The sequence below is a fragment of the Limulus polyphemus genome, unplaced genomic scaffold (genome assembly GCF_000517525.1).
Source record: "Limulus polyphemus unplaced genomic scaffold, Limulus_polyphemus-2.1.2 Scaffold516, whole genome shotgun sequence".
NCBI classification, from domain to species: domain Eukaryota; kingdom Metazoa; phylum Arthropoda; class Merostomata; order Xiphosura; family Limulidae; genus Limulus; species Limulus polyphemus.
Window position 1 is genome coordinate 22,070 of NW_013666126.1, and position 15,642 is coordinate 37,711.

At 32.1% G+C, this 15,642-nt stretch overlaps 1 protein-coding gene across 2 annotated transcripts in view; it reads left to right on the forward strand.

Moving 5' to 3' along the window:
• Nucleotides 1-743: 743 nt before the first annotated feature.
• LOC106458792 (Down syndrome cell adhesion molecule-like protein Dscam2) overlaps nucleotides 744-15,642 on the forward strand; it is a 172,640-nt gene continuing 157,741 nt past the window's right edge. For both annotated transcript variants that reach the window (XR_002610440.1, XM_022385131.1), the window contains exon 1: nucleotides 744-1,059. Coding sequence is in view for 1 of the 2 variants with exons in the window: in XM_022385131.1 (XP_022240839.1) it covers nucleotides 972-1,059 (88 nt within the window). In the remaining variant the exon portion in view is untranslated. The remainder of the gene's footprint in view (nucleotides 1,060-15,642) is intronic.

Below are 15,642 nucleotides of genomic sequence, written 5' to 3' on the forward strand. Positions count from 1 at the left end.
GAGTTACAAAGCTAAAATCTTAGGTGTGATTCCACGCGGTGGACAGAGTTCAGATATCCGTTTGTGTTTTGAACTAAAAAAAAGAACACACACAGTTTAACATACGTTTATATAAAAAAAGCCAAAATCCAGAACAACAATGAACTATCCATTGGTAATGGTTCACTAACTTAAAAGTTTAAAATTATTTTACAGTTTACTATACATTTGAACTACAGAACAAATATGTTTGATAATTTTATAGATTTTCGTAGTTGACTGCATATGGGTTAACTGAAGTATATTGCTCTTAAATGTGTAATACTAATAATTTTGTCACAATTTGATATATTTATTACCCAAATCAACTGCTTATATACTAACTAACGTTGGTTTTATAACTAAGCTGTGAAATGTTCTGGAGTTATATTGATCGCAAATGTAAAGGACTATAATGATATACTATTAATTAACTACTATGGGTATATTGTTTTCTTCTTTCTTACTGGTAACATTAGTTTAAAAATAAGGAATCACTTCTATTACATAGTTGTTCAAGACTTCCAGTGTTATCGTCAGTGGCTTTACTTGTTTCCCGCCAATTCCGCTGATGAGAAAAAACGCTCCAATTTCTTGTAGCTCAGATCAATGCGACCATATTTGGTTGCTACGTTCGACGTGTAGTGAAGCTTACTCAGACACAGCATGAGTCTTGGTGAGCAAAGAAGCAAGTGTCCAAAACTCCGTATTTCAACAGTTCCAGAACCGATAAAACTTAAATGGCAAAAACTGTATTAATAAGATGGCAAACTGTATGCCAACATATTCCTAATCACTCTCCATAATTTTGAATTTCAGAAGGATATGACCAATTTACGTATTATAACTCTTTAATTTGTTTCTTTGTCGAAAAAGGGGAATTTATGAGCATCTTTTACTTCTGACAAAATCACGATGTCTTAGTAAATGCAATAAAGTTTATTTTAAAATCCATGCTAATCATGAGTCCTGCTCAGAAAGGAAGAACAGGTAGACTGCCAGCTGTTGTGCTCATAATTGTTTTAATGTTTGTAGAAGAAGGTAAGTGACGTTGATTATTATTTTCTTTTAACTCTTTATTTATACGGTTGTAAAATATGCTTCGATTGGGTAACGGTTAACAGTTCTATACAGAATAATTAGAATGTTATCAGGTAAGATGCAATGAAGAAAGACTAGTATAATATTTTACGATAAAGCTGTCTATCTGTCACTACCACCTGCTGAAAAATAAATATCTTAACTCACATAATTTCTATTATTGCGTTTTGCGTCAGTTAAAAAGCTCACCAAAATGTCACTTTTGGAGATAAAGTTACATTTCATACAACAGAGATTGAAAATTTTAACCTGTATCTACAGCATATGTTGTGTATATATTTTGCGAGCAGTAATTCTTAGCTTTATTACATTTCAGTGCTGTTGTTATTGTGTTTTTAGGAGAGAAACGGGTAAGAACTGTAGGCTCTATATTCGAAGCATGGTTTTTGGGTTAAAATGTGTATCTGTGCTCTATTTTTAACTGAATTTATAGTTACTCCAATCAAATATAGCTATAATGTGGCAGGATTAAGTGCATCTCTAAAACATAACAGATTTTAAGTATATTGTGGTACAAGGACAAAGTGCATCTCAAAAACACAATAAAATATAGCTATAATGTGGCAGGATAAAGTGCATCTCTAAAACACAACAAAATATAAGTATAATGTGGTACAATAACAAAGTGCATCTCCATAACACAACAAAATATAACTATAGTGTGGCAGGATAATGTGTATCTCTAAAACACCACAAAATATAAGTATAATGTGGTACAAGTGCATCTCGAAAACGTAACAAAATAAAAAAAAACATTATGATGAACATATAAAAGCTTTCGCACAAATATAATTGTTTTAAAGATGCACTTTGTCCTTGTACCACACTATACTTATATTTTATTGCGTTTTAAAGATACGTTTTGTCCTTGTACCACACTACATTTATATTTTGTTATGTTTTAGAGATACACTTTGTCCATGTACAACATTATAGTTATATTTTGTTGTGTTTTAGAGATGCATTTTGTCCTTGTACTACATACTAGCTATATTTTGTTTTCGGTTAAATTTTGTACTTTGTTATATAAGCTTATGTATTGTACTTTGTACCTTTATTGAGCTGCTCCGTTTTACTTGTTAATGGTACTGTTGTATCTTAAGTCTCTCAAGAATTACGTTTATTTTAAAGCTGTATTGGAGGACTGTAAATTGTATGTCTAACTAATGGTACACTATATTTACAGGATTAAACTTAATACTTTGCATTTGTGTTACATCCTAATGACGTTTGTCAGTCGTTCATTGTACTTGTGCTTAAATTACCGTCTTCGCCTTGTGCTTGTGGTGTACTGACTTTCTGAATGATATTTGGAATTTTTATTGCATTAGTACGTATTTTCAGGTTGTACTTTGTACTTGATGCTACTGATGAGTTTGTAGGTTATACTTTTGTATGTGTTATATATTTTTATGAGTATTTGGTTTGCACTATGAACCTGCTTCGTATTGTATATTTGTAATGATGTACTTTTTTAGAGATTCTGTCAGTAGCACTTGGTACTTGTGATTCACATTTCTGATACTTTACGATCATAATGTGCTTCTATAGGGATGTTTGGTTGGACTTTATATTGCTTATGTATATATGTGATCTGCTAGGCACACTTTGAATTTACGATGTTGTTTATAGGGTTAGTGGTTATCACATTTTGCTTTTGCTGTTTTTTCATAGATATTTTGAATTATGAATAATAAAAATGAACTAATCAGCAAACTAGAAAGTTACATAATACATGATGAACGAAGTCCTATGTAACTCTCCCCTCTAAATATCATAAATAAGAATCTTACAGGCCAAACAGTGCTAGGCTAACTGAATCCTAGACACAAACGTAGCTCTATTTTAAAAGGGTTTTATATGAAAAAATAGGATTATGTCTGTGTGTGTATGACTGCTAAATGGAACTGTATTGTAAACACAGACTAATAGTGCGATCATACATAAGTGAAGCTAGTGAAAATATTACCCCATGAATCGGACATGGCACGAAAAGGATATGTTAATTAAAACTGCGGACAATGGACAAAATGTAACATACTCTGAGTAGTGCAGCAACAACGTAACGAGGGTTATTACCTAGGATTCATTAAAAGTGCAAACAAAATATCAATTCCCGAGAGGGAGGAAGAGGTCTACGCTGAACCTGACCCTCCTTGGTCCAAAACATGGACCGAATCCCGATGAAGATAACTATTTCAAGCCATACTGGTCATTTAAATTATTAAATAAAATCAGCTAAATAGTTGAGTGATGACACTATTATAATAAAATGAAATATAATGAATATTGTAATAACTCATTTCGTATGGTACTTATTACATAGACTAACATGTGTACTTAATCAATATTTTATCTATATAGTGTCTCTTCAAAATACCTCATTATAATTATAAATACGCAGATTTTATTTTTACATTATTTCTCATGATTTTCAGCTGATTCTCAGTGTTTATATAATGACCAGTTCACTGTATCTGTTATTTATTCACGAAGAAAGGTGATTTTGAAATAATTCATTGTATAACTTCGTTTGTTTTACGTTTTAATTTTGATATAACCCTATTTTCACGAAAGCAAAATCACGTGCTTGCTTCTTAAAATTTGTGTCCACAACAAAACTGTATTAGAGAAATATTCTTATGTTGGTTATAATTAGTACTGTTAGCACACTAACACACTTGCATTTATGTAAGAAGTATGAATGTAAGTGTCTTATATTAAACCAACTAATTATTTTAATATTCTATCAACTCTGTATTTGTATAAGTGTGTAGTCAGGCTTAAACTTTTTATTTATGTTTTTTTTTAAGAAAACGTAGTTCAGCATGACCGAACTTCTTTAATCATTGTTAATATGTAAACAAAACCGTTCTGATTCTAAATAAATTAGGTTTATAAGCTTCCAACTGAGGGTAATTAAAGTATAAAGGTTTATAAAATATAGCTAGCATCAAAAAATCATAATAAGCTTAATATTCCATATTGGCACGACTTTTTTTACACCATCTATTCCTGTTTATTTCGATGGGATCGTATTAATGGAATTATTTATGAAACTATACAGATTAAATATATATGATCTTTAAGAACTGCATTTTTGCCAATTACATTTTTTTTCTTATGACCAATAATAATCTCCAAGCAGTTTTTCTTGGGGAAAACCAAACTGACACTGAAAGTTATGTCCTCCCATTACTTGCGTTTCTGAAGCAAAAACAAATATATCTTATCAGCGTTGTACTTAACACTTAAAGTGTTCAAGCTCTAGTCTGGTTAATTAGTGGTTAGTATATTGCAAGAGATCATTACTTAAGAATATAGTAGGTACAGTCTTTCTCATAACGACAAGATAAGCTACACACACGCTGAAGAAGAAAAAGGAGTTCTATGAGATCTACTGAGGCTATCAAATATAAGTTGTTACTAACCGTTAGGGTTTAAACTTTAAAAGTAGTAAATCAGAAGTTACTGGACGATCCAAGTTCAGGTGTTCAAAAGCGAAAACAAACAGCACTACTCAGAAAATAAGCCGATTTTGATTTACAAGTGGACGGAACGAACTACTTTAAGCTCATTAGGATCAGTAAGTAATTTCTTAATCTCGAGATGCATAGATTATGTCTTTGAACTTTGAGCCCAGAGAAAACCTTTTGAAACCAGTTTAGGAGGCATTCCTTGAGACTTGAAAGTAACGATTTGAGCCTAATAAACAAACCTTTAAACCAAAAGGCTTTGAACCTAGAAGATAGGTCCTTCATCAAAAAAGGGGGACAACTCTATGAGAAAGATCTAACCCTTTTAACCCAGGAGATAAATCCCTTTTGAGAGAATAAGATAATTCTTTGATCCCATGAGAATTTGATGCCCCGTCTGAAGAAAGAAACAACTCTTTGAACGCAGAAGACAGTCCTCTGAGCCAAGAAACAATTCTTAGTAACAATTTGTATAAGACTTCACGATAATGTCTTTAGAAATCCCTTAGGACCATATTTACATGGGGTGGTAAGTAGCTTTTCAACAAATATATACCATAGTTATGACTAAGACGTTCAAGCTATATTTTGAAGTAACAGTATACCAATCACTTATTAATGAAATCAGAGCTTGAACATGCATACCAAGTGCAATTTTGATAAAACTAGTTTGTATTGTTTTAAAAACATAGTTAATAGGTACATAAAATCCTGACAAGAAAATTCTGCATTCAAAGGGTTGTCTTTAGGATTAACTGGTTGTTTTTGATCTCAAAGAATAATTTCTTGGCCCCAAAGGGTTATCTGCTGAGCTTATTGAATTAGCTGGGCTCAAAAGATAGCAACTGGGTTCAAAGAGTTATTCCTTTTGCTCAAGGAGTTATCTTCAAGACATCAAGGGTTCATTTCAATCTCAAATGCATGGTTTTATCTGTATCCTGGATTAAAAGATTTACTGGTCGAAAAGAGATATCTCTTGATTTCAGGAGAATTATCCCTAGGATTCAAAGAACGTTTTATGGACTCAAAGTTTCTTTGAAATTTATACGAATAGTTATATATAAAAAAAATATTCTGAACTCAAAGCACTGTCTCCCAGTATTCTATGGAGGAGGGGGGTATTTTCTGATCTTAAAGGGTCACTTCTTGGTCCCAAAGAATTACCTGGTCTTAAAGGATTGTCTGAGAGGGATTAGCCACATACAGTTTCTGTCTAATGTGTGTGTTTTGGTCTCAAAAGATGTTTCCTGATTTAATTGGTCACAAAAAGACTAGTCATGTTTTCTCCGATCAAGGACATACTGCCTTATTTCAAATATTTATCTAGTCTAAAAAGGTTTTCCTAATTTGAAAATATTAACTCTTCTTAAATAATTTCTTTATTTAAATATTTTAGCTATATTTCCTGATTTCGAAGGATTATCTCATGAATTCAGATGGTTGCATCCTGAGTTCAAATGGTTACCTTACCTCCAAGGATTATTTTAAGATTAAAATAGTTCTCTCCTCAATTTAAAGTGTTAAATGGTGCCTAAAGATTACATATTAATCTAATTTCTTTCTTATCTCAAAGGTTTATATGTAAGTTAAAATGGCTTAACTACCCTTTCTTGGGACAAAGCTTACCTACTAATCTCAAAGAATTGTTTCTGAGCTCAATATATTACCTCTAGGTTTCAAGGGGATAGCTGATCTATTGGACTCAAATATCAAATGTATTCATAGGACTGCTCTGGCCCTAAAGAGTTATTTTCGGGCTGAAATAGATACTATTAGGTTCAGAGCATTCTCTCTTGGTCTAAAATATTAGCTGCTTTCAAAGAGATTTCTGGTCTCATAGGATTATATTTTAATCTGAAATGGTTGCGTGGTGTAAAAGAATTATCTCTGAGCTCTAAAGTTAGCCAGGCTTCCTGAAATATATGGATTACTGCCAACAGCTGTTTCTGACCTGAAACATATATTTATGGTCTCATGGTGTTGCCTGGTTTCTAAGGGTTTGTTAGGCTCAAAGGAATATTTACCTTTTCTTGGATCAAGAGATTTTTTCTAGTTTCACAGAGCTGTCTCTGGGCCTAAAATGTTATCCTTACCCACCTACGTATCCAAATTTGTTTACCTACCAATAAGTACTATCAACTAAAACCACGCACGACTCAGACCTTCGCCTCTTCTTATTGGTGTGATTTATATTAACAAGATATAAGTTTTTGCGTGACTAGAAGATACCCTTCTAGTCGAAGTTCCAAATTTCTTAGGCCTAAACCATGAATAAAAGTATCTAATTTATTGATGAAAGTAGCATTGGACAAAACAAGTTTAATTTTTCTAATCATGTAAGCTGTCAAACCTTTGTGGTTATGGTTTGGTAGCCAGTTGTCAATTAAAAGGCGTTTACTTATATTACGTTGTTGTTGGACTTGTGATTCTTCTACCGTAGCTGTCTGTGACTTGTTGACGATAAATTCAATGATAAAAGAACAGCACGCACTTCACTTGTTTTCAAATAATGTATTTTTATATATATATTCACACTATAGAGATTACAGGTGTATCATACGTATTATTCATATATAGTTCTCTTCTTGTTGTAAAAAGTCCACTTAGGCCTATTTAATTACTTAAGAATTTCAGTTGACAAGCGGAACTATCTTCTCTATTACTATTGCACTAGTATTCTGTGTGTGATTCACTTACAGTTGTGGCGCGAGTTAGCAAAATCGTTTGGTCTTCTTTCTTCTAAAGATCCTCTGTTCCTTTTGTCAAAGTGTACCCAAGTTGATTCAATTTCTTTAGAACCACGCTTTGAAAGAATAAATGATTCTTATCTCCTTTTCTACTGTTAGTCTTACTCTAACACAGAGGTCTCCAAACTAAGGCCCACGGGCCGCATCCGGCCCGCCAACAGTTTATTAAAGTAATAATATAATTTTCTAATATTACATAAAACGTAATTGAGCAAAAGCCATCCTAATCTGGTCATGTATGCATCCCTACTTAATTTTACTTCGACCCCTCTGGCCCGCGACGCCTAAAAAGATCTACCTCCCGGCCCTTGTCCAAAATGGTTTGGAGACCCCTGCTCTAACATATTAAGCGTTATGCTTATGTTAATCGTTAGGTCTATCACTTCTACTGGAGTTAACTTCACGCCGAACTTTTCCTTGCCTGTAACTTTCCTCTCTTCTGCTATTGTCTGTCTGTTGTTTCCAGTTGTCTCACACTATTTACATCGCTATCACTTAACGTCTGTCCGCCTTTTAGAAATATCTATATTCTCGACGCCAATATATAGCACGCGACGTTTGATAGTCTCAACATCAATGAATTATAAACACAACTTCCTACAATCGTCTGCTTTTAACTTTTATTATAACAAAAACTACTAAACAACAATAAAATATTCACTCACAAAATAAAATAATCACTAATATCTAAACTAAACAGTTATTTATATTATGACATAAACATAATTAGTTTAGTGTTTTAAGATATAAGTATTGATTTTTGTGAAAACATTATTCTATATTTGGACAGCAAAAACCTTTAAAACAACGCAATTCTGAATTGTATTTATTAGTTTTGTTATCTTAATATTTTATAACTATTACAAGTCTGCTAGTTAATAGGAAAAGCTTGTTATGTGAAAAGGAACACTATGGTATTGATCCAAATTCCAAACAATATCATAAAACATGGATAGATTTTTTACAGAGAAGGATATAGTTAACGGCAGCACCCTTTATTTATGAGCATTTAATTACATTAAACGGTTTTCTTATAAATCAAAAGTTTAAATATATTATGGTTAATGTTTGAGACCAAATTCTATATTACCTTTAGCTTGTACATCTTCATCATAGAAGTGCAAACATAACAAAATCTCTTATGGCGCCAATAATCGGGTTTTGAAGAATTTGGAAAAAAAACACAGTGAGCCGTCTTGGCATGTTCTGGTGCTTAGGACGCTCGACTCGCTATCATGGGTGCGTTATAATGTAACGGTCAATCCTAGTTTTCGTTGGTAAAAGAGTACCCCAAGATCTGGCGGTGAATATTGTTGAATAGATGTCTATCACCGATAAATTAGAGACGGCTAGCGTAGATAACCTTTGAGAGTTTTGCGCGAAATTAAAAACAAACCACAGATGTGAGAATTTTTAGTTTCCTTTAGTTTTTATTCCAAGCGTGTATATAAATCTGTTTTGTTATGCTATATTCCAAGCGTGTATATAAGTCTGTTATGCTGTCCTGATATTCCAAGTAAGTGTGTAAGTCTGTACATAGAGTTTTTATATTTCCAGTGTTATTTATTCTATAATAAGGATCATCAGTTCACGTAATTTAATAGCTGTTTTATTTTAGAACACAAAATATTCTTCATGTATTTCACACAATCTGTTTACCTTTCAGTGAAAAAAAAAAAGACAAGAGCTTTCCAAAGTGCTCCAACTTTCGCCATAGTACGTCCTTCAAAAATTCGTTCTTTCTATCTTTTATTCCCCTTGTTACTGCTTAATTACAACAAACCTATCAAGACCTTTGACGAAAGCTTTTATTACTCGTTTCCATCAGTTTCAGGGGTAGATTGCTGTTGATCATAGTACCATAGCTGTATCTTTTCAGAACTAATTTCGATTTTCTAATTACGGAAAACCTGTGGTATAATGAATTCTGCTCGACAATTGCATGGGAGCTTCAATTTTTGATACTTTAACACAGCAATACCTAGAAAGCTTTGACTCGTGACCTTCACTCTAAAGTTCTACACTTTCTGGTAAAGAAATTGAAATATCTATCAAAGGCATTTGGAGGTGTTCCGTAAGGAAATGGAACTCATTTATGTCTTAGAAAGAAAATGCTCTTAGTCTAGTTTTCTCGGGGCAAACTGTAATGGATTTTCTGAATTTCTGATAAAGGCTTTGTATAGAATCGCCTACTGCTTAGTAGTTTTCTTTAAAGGCAATAAAACTGTGCATTCATTTTGACGAAGAATCGGCGGTCTTTAGAATGATAGTTAATACACTACTCTTTGGAAAACTGTCGGAAAAAAAAACGCCCTTGGAAGAAAACTCTAGCTATATGCGATAGCAAGCACACTTATATAAATAAATCAGTGTGGTGATCTCTGATTTTTACTTTGAAATGCTAATTTGAATTTATTATTCAGCCTTCGGCGATACTCTCTAATTGCTAGTTGTATCTCTCTTTAAAACATTAGAGACACAGATAGATAGATAGACAGGCGATTAATCAAGCAATTCTTAAGCCAACTTTTAGATATCGTGAGCGATATCAACACCGTAGTAAGTAATTTCGAAATAGTAATAATATACAAGTTAGTTTCAGAAACGTATAAATATTTTATGATTCGGAATACTACCACATATAATATACAACGACGTGTAACTAATGAAAATTTCCTATTGATGCATATCACAGACTTTAATGTGTATATATATATATATATCTATTTATCTATCTTTCTATATATATATATATTCTAGATGGAATTGGACAGATGAAATAAAAACTCATTTGTAACAAACGATAGTAAATTGACGCATATCACAAACTTTAATGCGTACCTATCTATGTGTAGGGTATTGGACAAACTTTCATATGTTCCTATCTATGTGTAGGGGATTGGACAAACTTTAATGTGTACCTATCTATATGTAAGGGATTAGACAAACTTTAATCTATATTCTTTGCTTGATATATAGCGCATCTAAAATTCGTACTTATAACAGTCACTCAATACACCTATATATTTGTTGCAAATTTTTCTTAACCAAATATTATGCCAAACATTCTAAGGACAATGTCGCGGCAGATCAAGTCGTATTTCTAAGATATATGATGTTGTGGATTTATCCTATAATTTAATATTTGTCTTAAAACAATATTCCATAAACTTTACTGTATACTTTTATTATAATCGATTAAAGTGTGCTCGTTTTTGTCGACACCACAGTTGCGATTATCATAATGTGTATCGTGTGTATGAGTAATATTAGTGATGCGTGTTTTTGTTTTCTCATTTGGCTGAAATATGGCATACACTAATAAACTATACACATTTGCAGAAACCAGAAATAAAATCAGAATAATATAGTTTCGTCTAAAACAGTTTTTGATTTCTCCATTTTGTTCAACCCACATATAATACATTTCTTTTTTAACACATGTACATGATACTGTTCTACACGAGGAATAGAAGGAGCTGTTTTCATCGAATAAAATCTGAAGAAATACAAGCTAGAAATGGAATGAGTAACTTTAGTAACATATTACATGAATAAATAATTAGTTCAAGGTTTAAACCAGCTGCATTTCTTCTGCTGAAAAAGGCAGTTAACAGCCTGTACAAATTAATGAGTAAAAACACTAAGGTGATAGAAAGCACCTTGAAATTAAATCGATATGAGATGAAAGACATTGAGAGCGTATGATGAGGTATTTTAAAATTGACACTTTTATTTTACACCAAATATTCGAAAAGTATAAAAAGCACATCGACAGCCATAAAACTTCTAGGTTTATGTAGAGTACAATAAACTAATATGACGTCACAACAAGCTAATACTGAGTATTTAATTCATTCCCGATTCATGTGTCTTCACAGCAAAACGTGTGATACGATGTAGTTCTAGACATTAGTGTGAACAAAAGTGAACATTTGTACGAAGATTAGTTCGTCGTCGAAAGTATGCAAGAAAAAAAATGCAAATAAGTTATACACTACAGTTGAGAGTGAGTAATAGGTCATAGCCTAAGGATAATAACTGCGCTTTCCTTTCTTGTGTTCATTCGCAACTTGGGCAGAAACGGAGAGGAAGGTTCGTCAAGGATAACATCTTTTTTAAAATAGACATGAAGATAAAACACAAGCCAACAGTAAAACAAAAAAAAAGTTTGTCAACAGTAAAATAAAAAAAGTTTGTCCTCAGACACTCACACATGGTGAATCCTGAAAGTAAAATGGAAAGTAATTTGAAACATTTTCCTCAGACACTCACACATTGTGAATCCTGAAAGTAAAATGGAAAGTAATTTGAAATATTTTCCTCGGACACTCACATATTTTGAATCCTGAAAGTAAAATGGAAAGTAATTTGAAATATTTTCCTCAGACACTCACATATTTTGAATCCTGAAAGTAAAATGGAAAGTAATTTGAAATATTTTCCTCAGACACTCACATATTTTGAATCCTGAAAGTAAAATGGAAAGTAATTTGAAATATTTTCCTCAGACACTCACACATTGTGAATCCTGAAAGTAAAATGGAAAGTAATTTGAAATATTTTCCTCAGACACTCACACATTGTGAATCCTGAAAGTAAAATGGAAAGTAATTCGAAATATTTGCGATTATAGTAGAAAACATTTGAGTAATTAACATAGTCAGAGTAAAAAAAAAACACAACTATTGTTGATTAAAATTATGATCTGTTTTAAAGAGTGATGAACAAGATTTATTTCGAGCTTCTATGTTTTTTAAGTCTAAGCTAATCCTTAAGATCAAATCTTTGAATGTAAAACCCTCGTGGGTGAAAGGTGAAATAAAGAAACTAAAATAACAACCTTGAATAAACCCCGAAGAATGAAATTTCAAGAATAAAATAAGAGATTACCTTTACTGTACCTTCGTTGAAAATGTGAGAAAACTCGGAGATGTTTCTATTGACATAAAATACTGTTATTTTTGTAAACATTGTTATTTCTAAAAATCTATATAAAATATATTCCGAAATTTTGTTATAGATACATAATTTTAACGACTCTTATTGTTCAGTATTTTAATAAAACCAAAACATTAACCAAGTTATCGTCATCGCTAAAACTTCTCGTAAGCATCAGCACTGACGAAGTTTGAGCCGTGGGCAGATTAATTAAGGGAATGATATACCTTAGTATACAAGTAAAGAATAAACTTTTCAAAAAAAGGAAGTAAATGTAGGGATGGCTGATATTAATCTATCAAACACAATACAAACAAGATGGTAGGAATGGCATTTGCATCATTCCTACATAACAGTACAAGCAAGAATTAATATATAGCAATATATATAACTATTCAATCACAACTGACTTTAATTTATCCTATTTTTTCTGTTAACATTCTACTACACTGTGTGCCTGTGCTATTATGTAGGGGTGATGTAAATGCCATCCTTACTATCTTGTTTCCATTGTTTTTTCGTTACTTGTTTGCAGGTTCCAACTTCAATATTTATTGTTTATCTGTTATTGGCTGGTAATTCCCGTTTCACCCTGTACTTAAGCTTTAGGAACAACACATATCCTTACGAAAGCTAACTTCAAAGAGCAATGATAATATCGTTTACACTAAAATTATAATTTTATTAAATTATTACTAGTTATTAATAATACTTATAAAAGTGGATACTCCGTTGGAAACTATGTTACCTCAGTGAAATTGGTTGACACCATTGTTTTGGTTTTTGAGTTGTCATGTAATAAAAAAGCAGAAGAAAGAAGAACAAGAAATTCAAACTTTTTGCTATGATATTTGCAGACATTTCCAGAACTTGTGGCTCAGCCAGTGCATATAAATTATTATCAAAGAAAACACTGTATAGTATTGTAAAGTTCTGATGACCTATTGCGGAGATATTTAAAATACCATTTCGATGAACAATTCGGACCATCCTGACATACGCAGGGCTACCGCCTGGCTGTTATGAAAAACCTATGATAAATGATCTCCTTATATTTTTGTATTGCTGCACTTTAACTAACACATTCAATGTGTTAAAAGGAAAGACCAAAATTTCGTGCCTAGGTCAAGTGTGTTTATGTATACAGGTTTCTTTAATTTTATTGTGGATAAAAACACTATAGTGCGTTAATGATTATTTTTAGTAAATAAATCAGAATATTGAATCATTGCATTTTTGCAACATATTCAGTTATTTTAAGTGCCTATTACATGTTTTTTTGTGTTCCAATTTTTGGTTTTATATATGATGATAAGTCACACCTGTGAATCTAACAGATGCGTGTTATTCTTCCATTAAACTAAGTTATGAATTTCAAAAATCGATCAAAGTAATGACATGTAAACTAGTTGTGTGAGACAGATAATTGCAGAAAAATTAAATGCAAGTTCATTAATTTCTCTCACGGAAAACGTAGAAATATCCATTCATGAAAACGCCTAACTAAAAACTCCAACATGGAAAGGGAAGACGTAGAAATATCCATTCATGAATACGCCTGACTAAAAACTCCAACATGGAAAAGGAAAACTTATAGATATCCATTCATGAATACGCCTGACTAAAAACTCCAACATGGAAAAGGAAAACGTATAAATATCCATTCATGAATACGCCTGACTAAAAACTCCAACATGGAAAAGGAAAACGTATAAATATCCATTCATGAATACGCCTAACTAAAAACCCCAACATGGAAAGGGAAGACGTAGAAATATCCATTCATGAATATGGTTGACAACATACGTTAAACATGTATCATTTTGCTGTATACTGTGTACTCGGAACTTAATTGTACCTGATTTATAATTGGAGCATGGTTGTTAACGTACGTTAAATATATTTAAAGTTCTTAATTGTACCTGATTTATAACTGGAACGTGGTTGTTAACGTACGTTATATATATTTCATTTTGTTGTAAACAATATACTCAAAACTTAATTGTACCAAATTTCAAATACCAACATGGTTGATAATATACGTTAAAGACGTTTCATCTTGCTATAAATTATGCACTCGAAACTCAATCGTACCTGATTTAAAACTGCAACGTGGTTGTTAACATACGTTAAAGACGTTTCATCTTGCTGTAAACTATGCATTCGAAACTTAATCGTACCTGATTTAAAACTCCGACATGGTTGATAATATATGTTACAAACGTTTCATCTTGCTGTAAACTATATACATAAAATTTAATCGCAGCGCCTTCAGTTATATAAACATAATAAGTAAGAAATGTCAGATTTTTTTTTTTAGCTTTTCAAGTAGGAAGTATTTAGAGAAAAGAGCAATTACAGTTTGTATCTCTTAAGAATAATCTGCTTCCAGCAGATGACATAAGAGATTCTGCGGCAAGAGGACGCGAACCATGGAGTTTCAGATGTCAGTTAGCTGAACACATGGCCACGATAATCCCACAGAGAAAAAAAAAAACGTTCATTGTGTATCATGTTTCTTGTGATGCATATGCCAGCTTACTAGGAAACCTATTTATCAATAAACTATAAGATCTCTGTAAACCTTATGTATAGGAAAGTATAACTGATTGTTCCACATATTTACGTATAACTACCCAAGGCTATTCTAGCTGTCCCTGTTTTCTGAGCCGATAATACAGCTAGTCAACTGCACCCACTGCCAAGTCCTGGATTACTCTAATCGAATAGTGTGATTTCACAGTGACTCGTACAAAAGCACCCCAAAGTGTAGGGCGCGAACAATGGACCCTCGAATTCAGTCTGGTAGGCTGATCATTAGGCAACTTCCTACGCGTAGAACAAGAAAATATCAATATATATTAATAATTTTACGGTCATTTAAATGCTGAATTCTTATGAAATGTGTCTGTTGTAAATTAACAGTTCTATAGAAGAAAGAGAGGATCGATATATGATGTTGCTTTAACGTGTATGCTACATTTCTAGAAACTTATCTGATAATAACTTGTAATGTTTTCTCATTATATCTTTGATATACCAGCTTACTTAAATCCTCAATTATCTGATAATAACTTGTAATGTTTTCTCATTATGTCTTTAATATACCAGCTTACTTAAATTCTCAATTATCTGATAATAACTTGTAATGTTTTCTCATTATATCTTTAATATACCAGCTTACTTAAATCCTCATATATCTGCTAATAGATTGTAATGTTCTTTCATTATATCTTTAGTATACCAGCTTACTTAAATCCTCAATTATCTGCTAATAAATTGTAACGTTCTTTCATTATATCTTTAATATACCAGTCTTAACTTAAATTCTACATTATCTGATATAATTAGTAATGTCT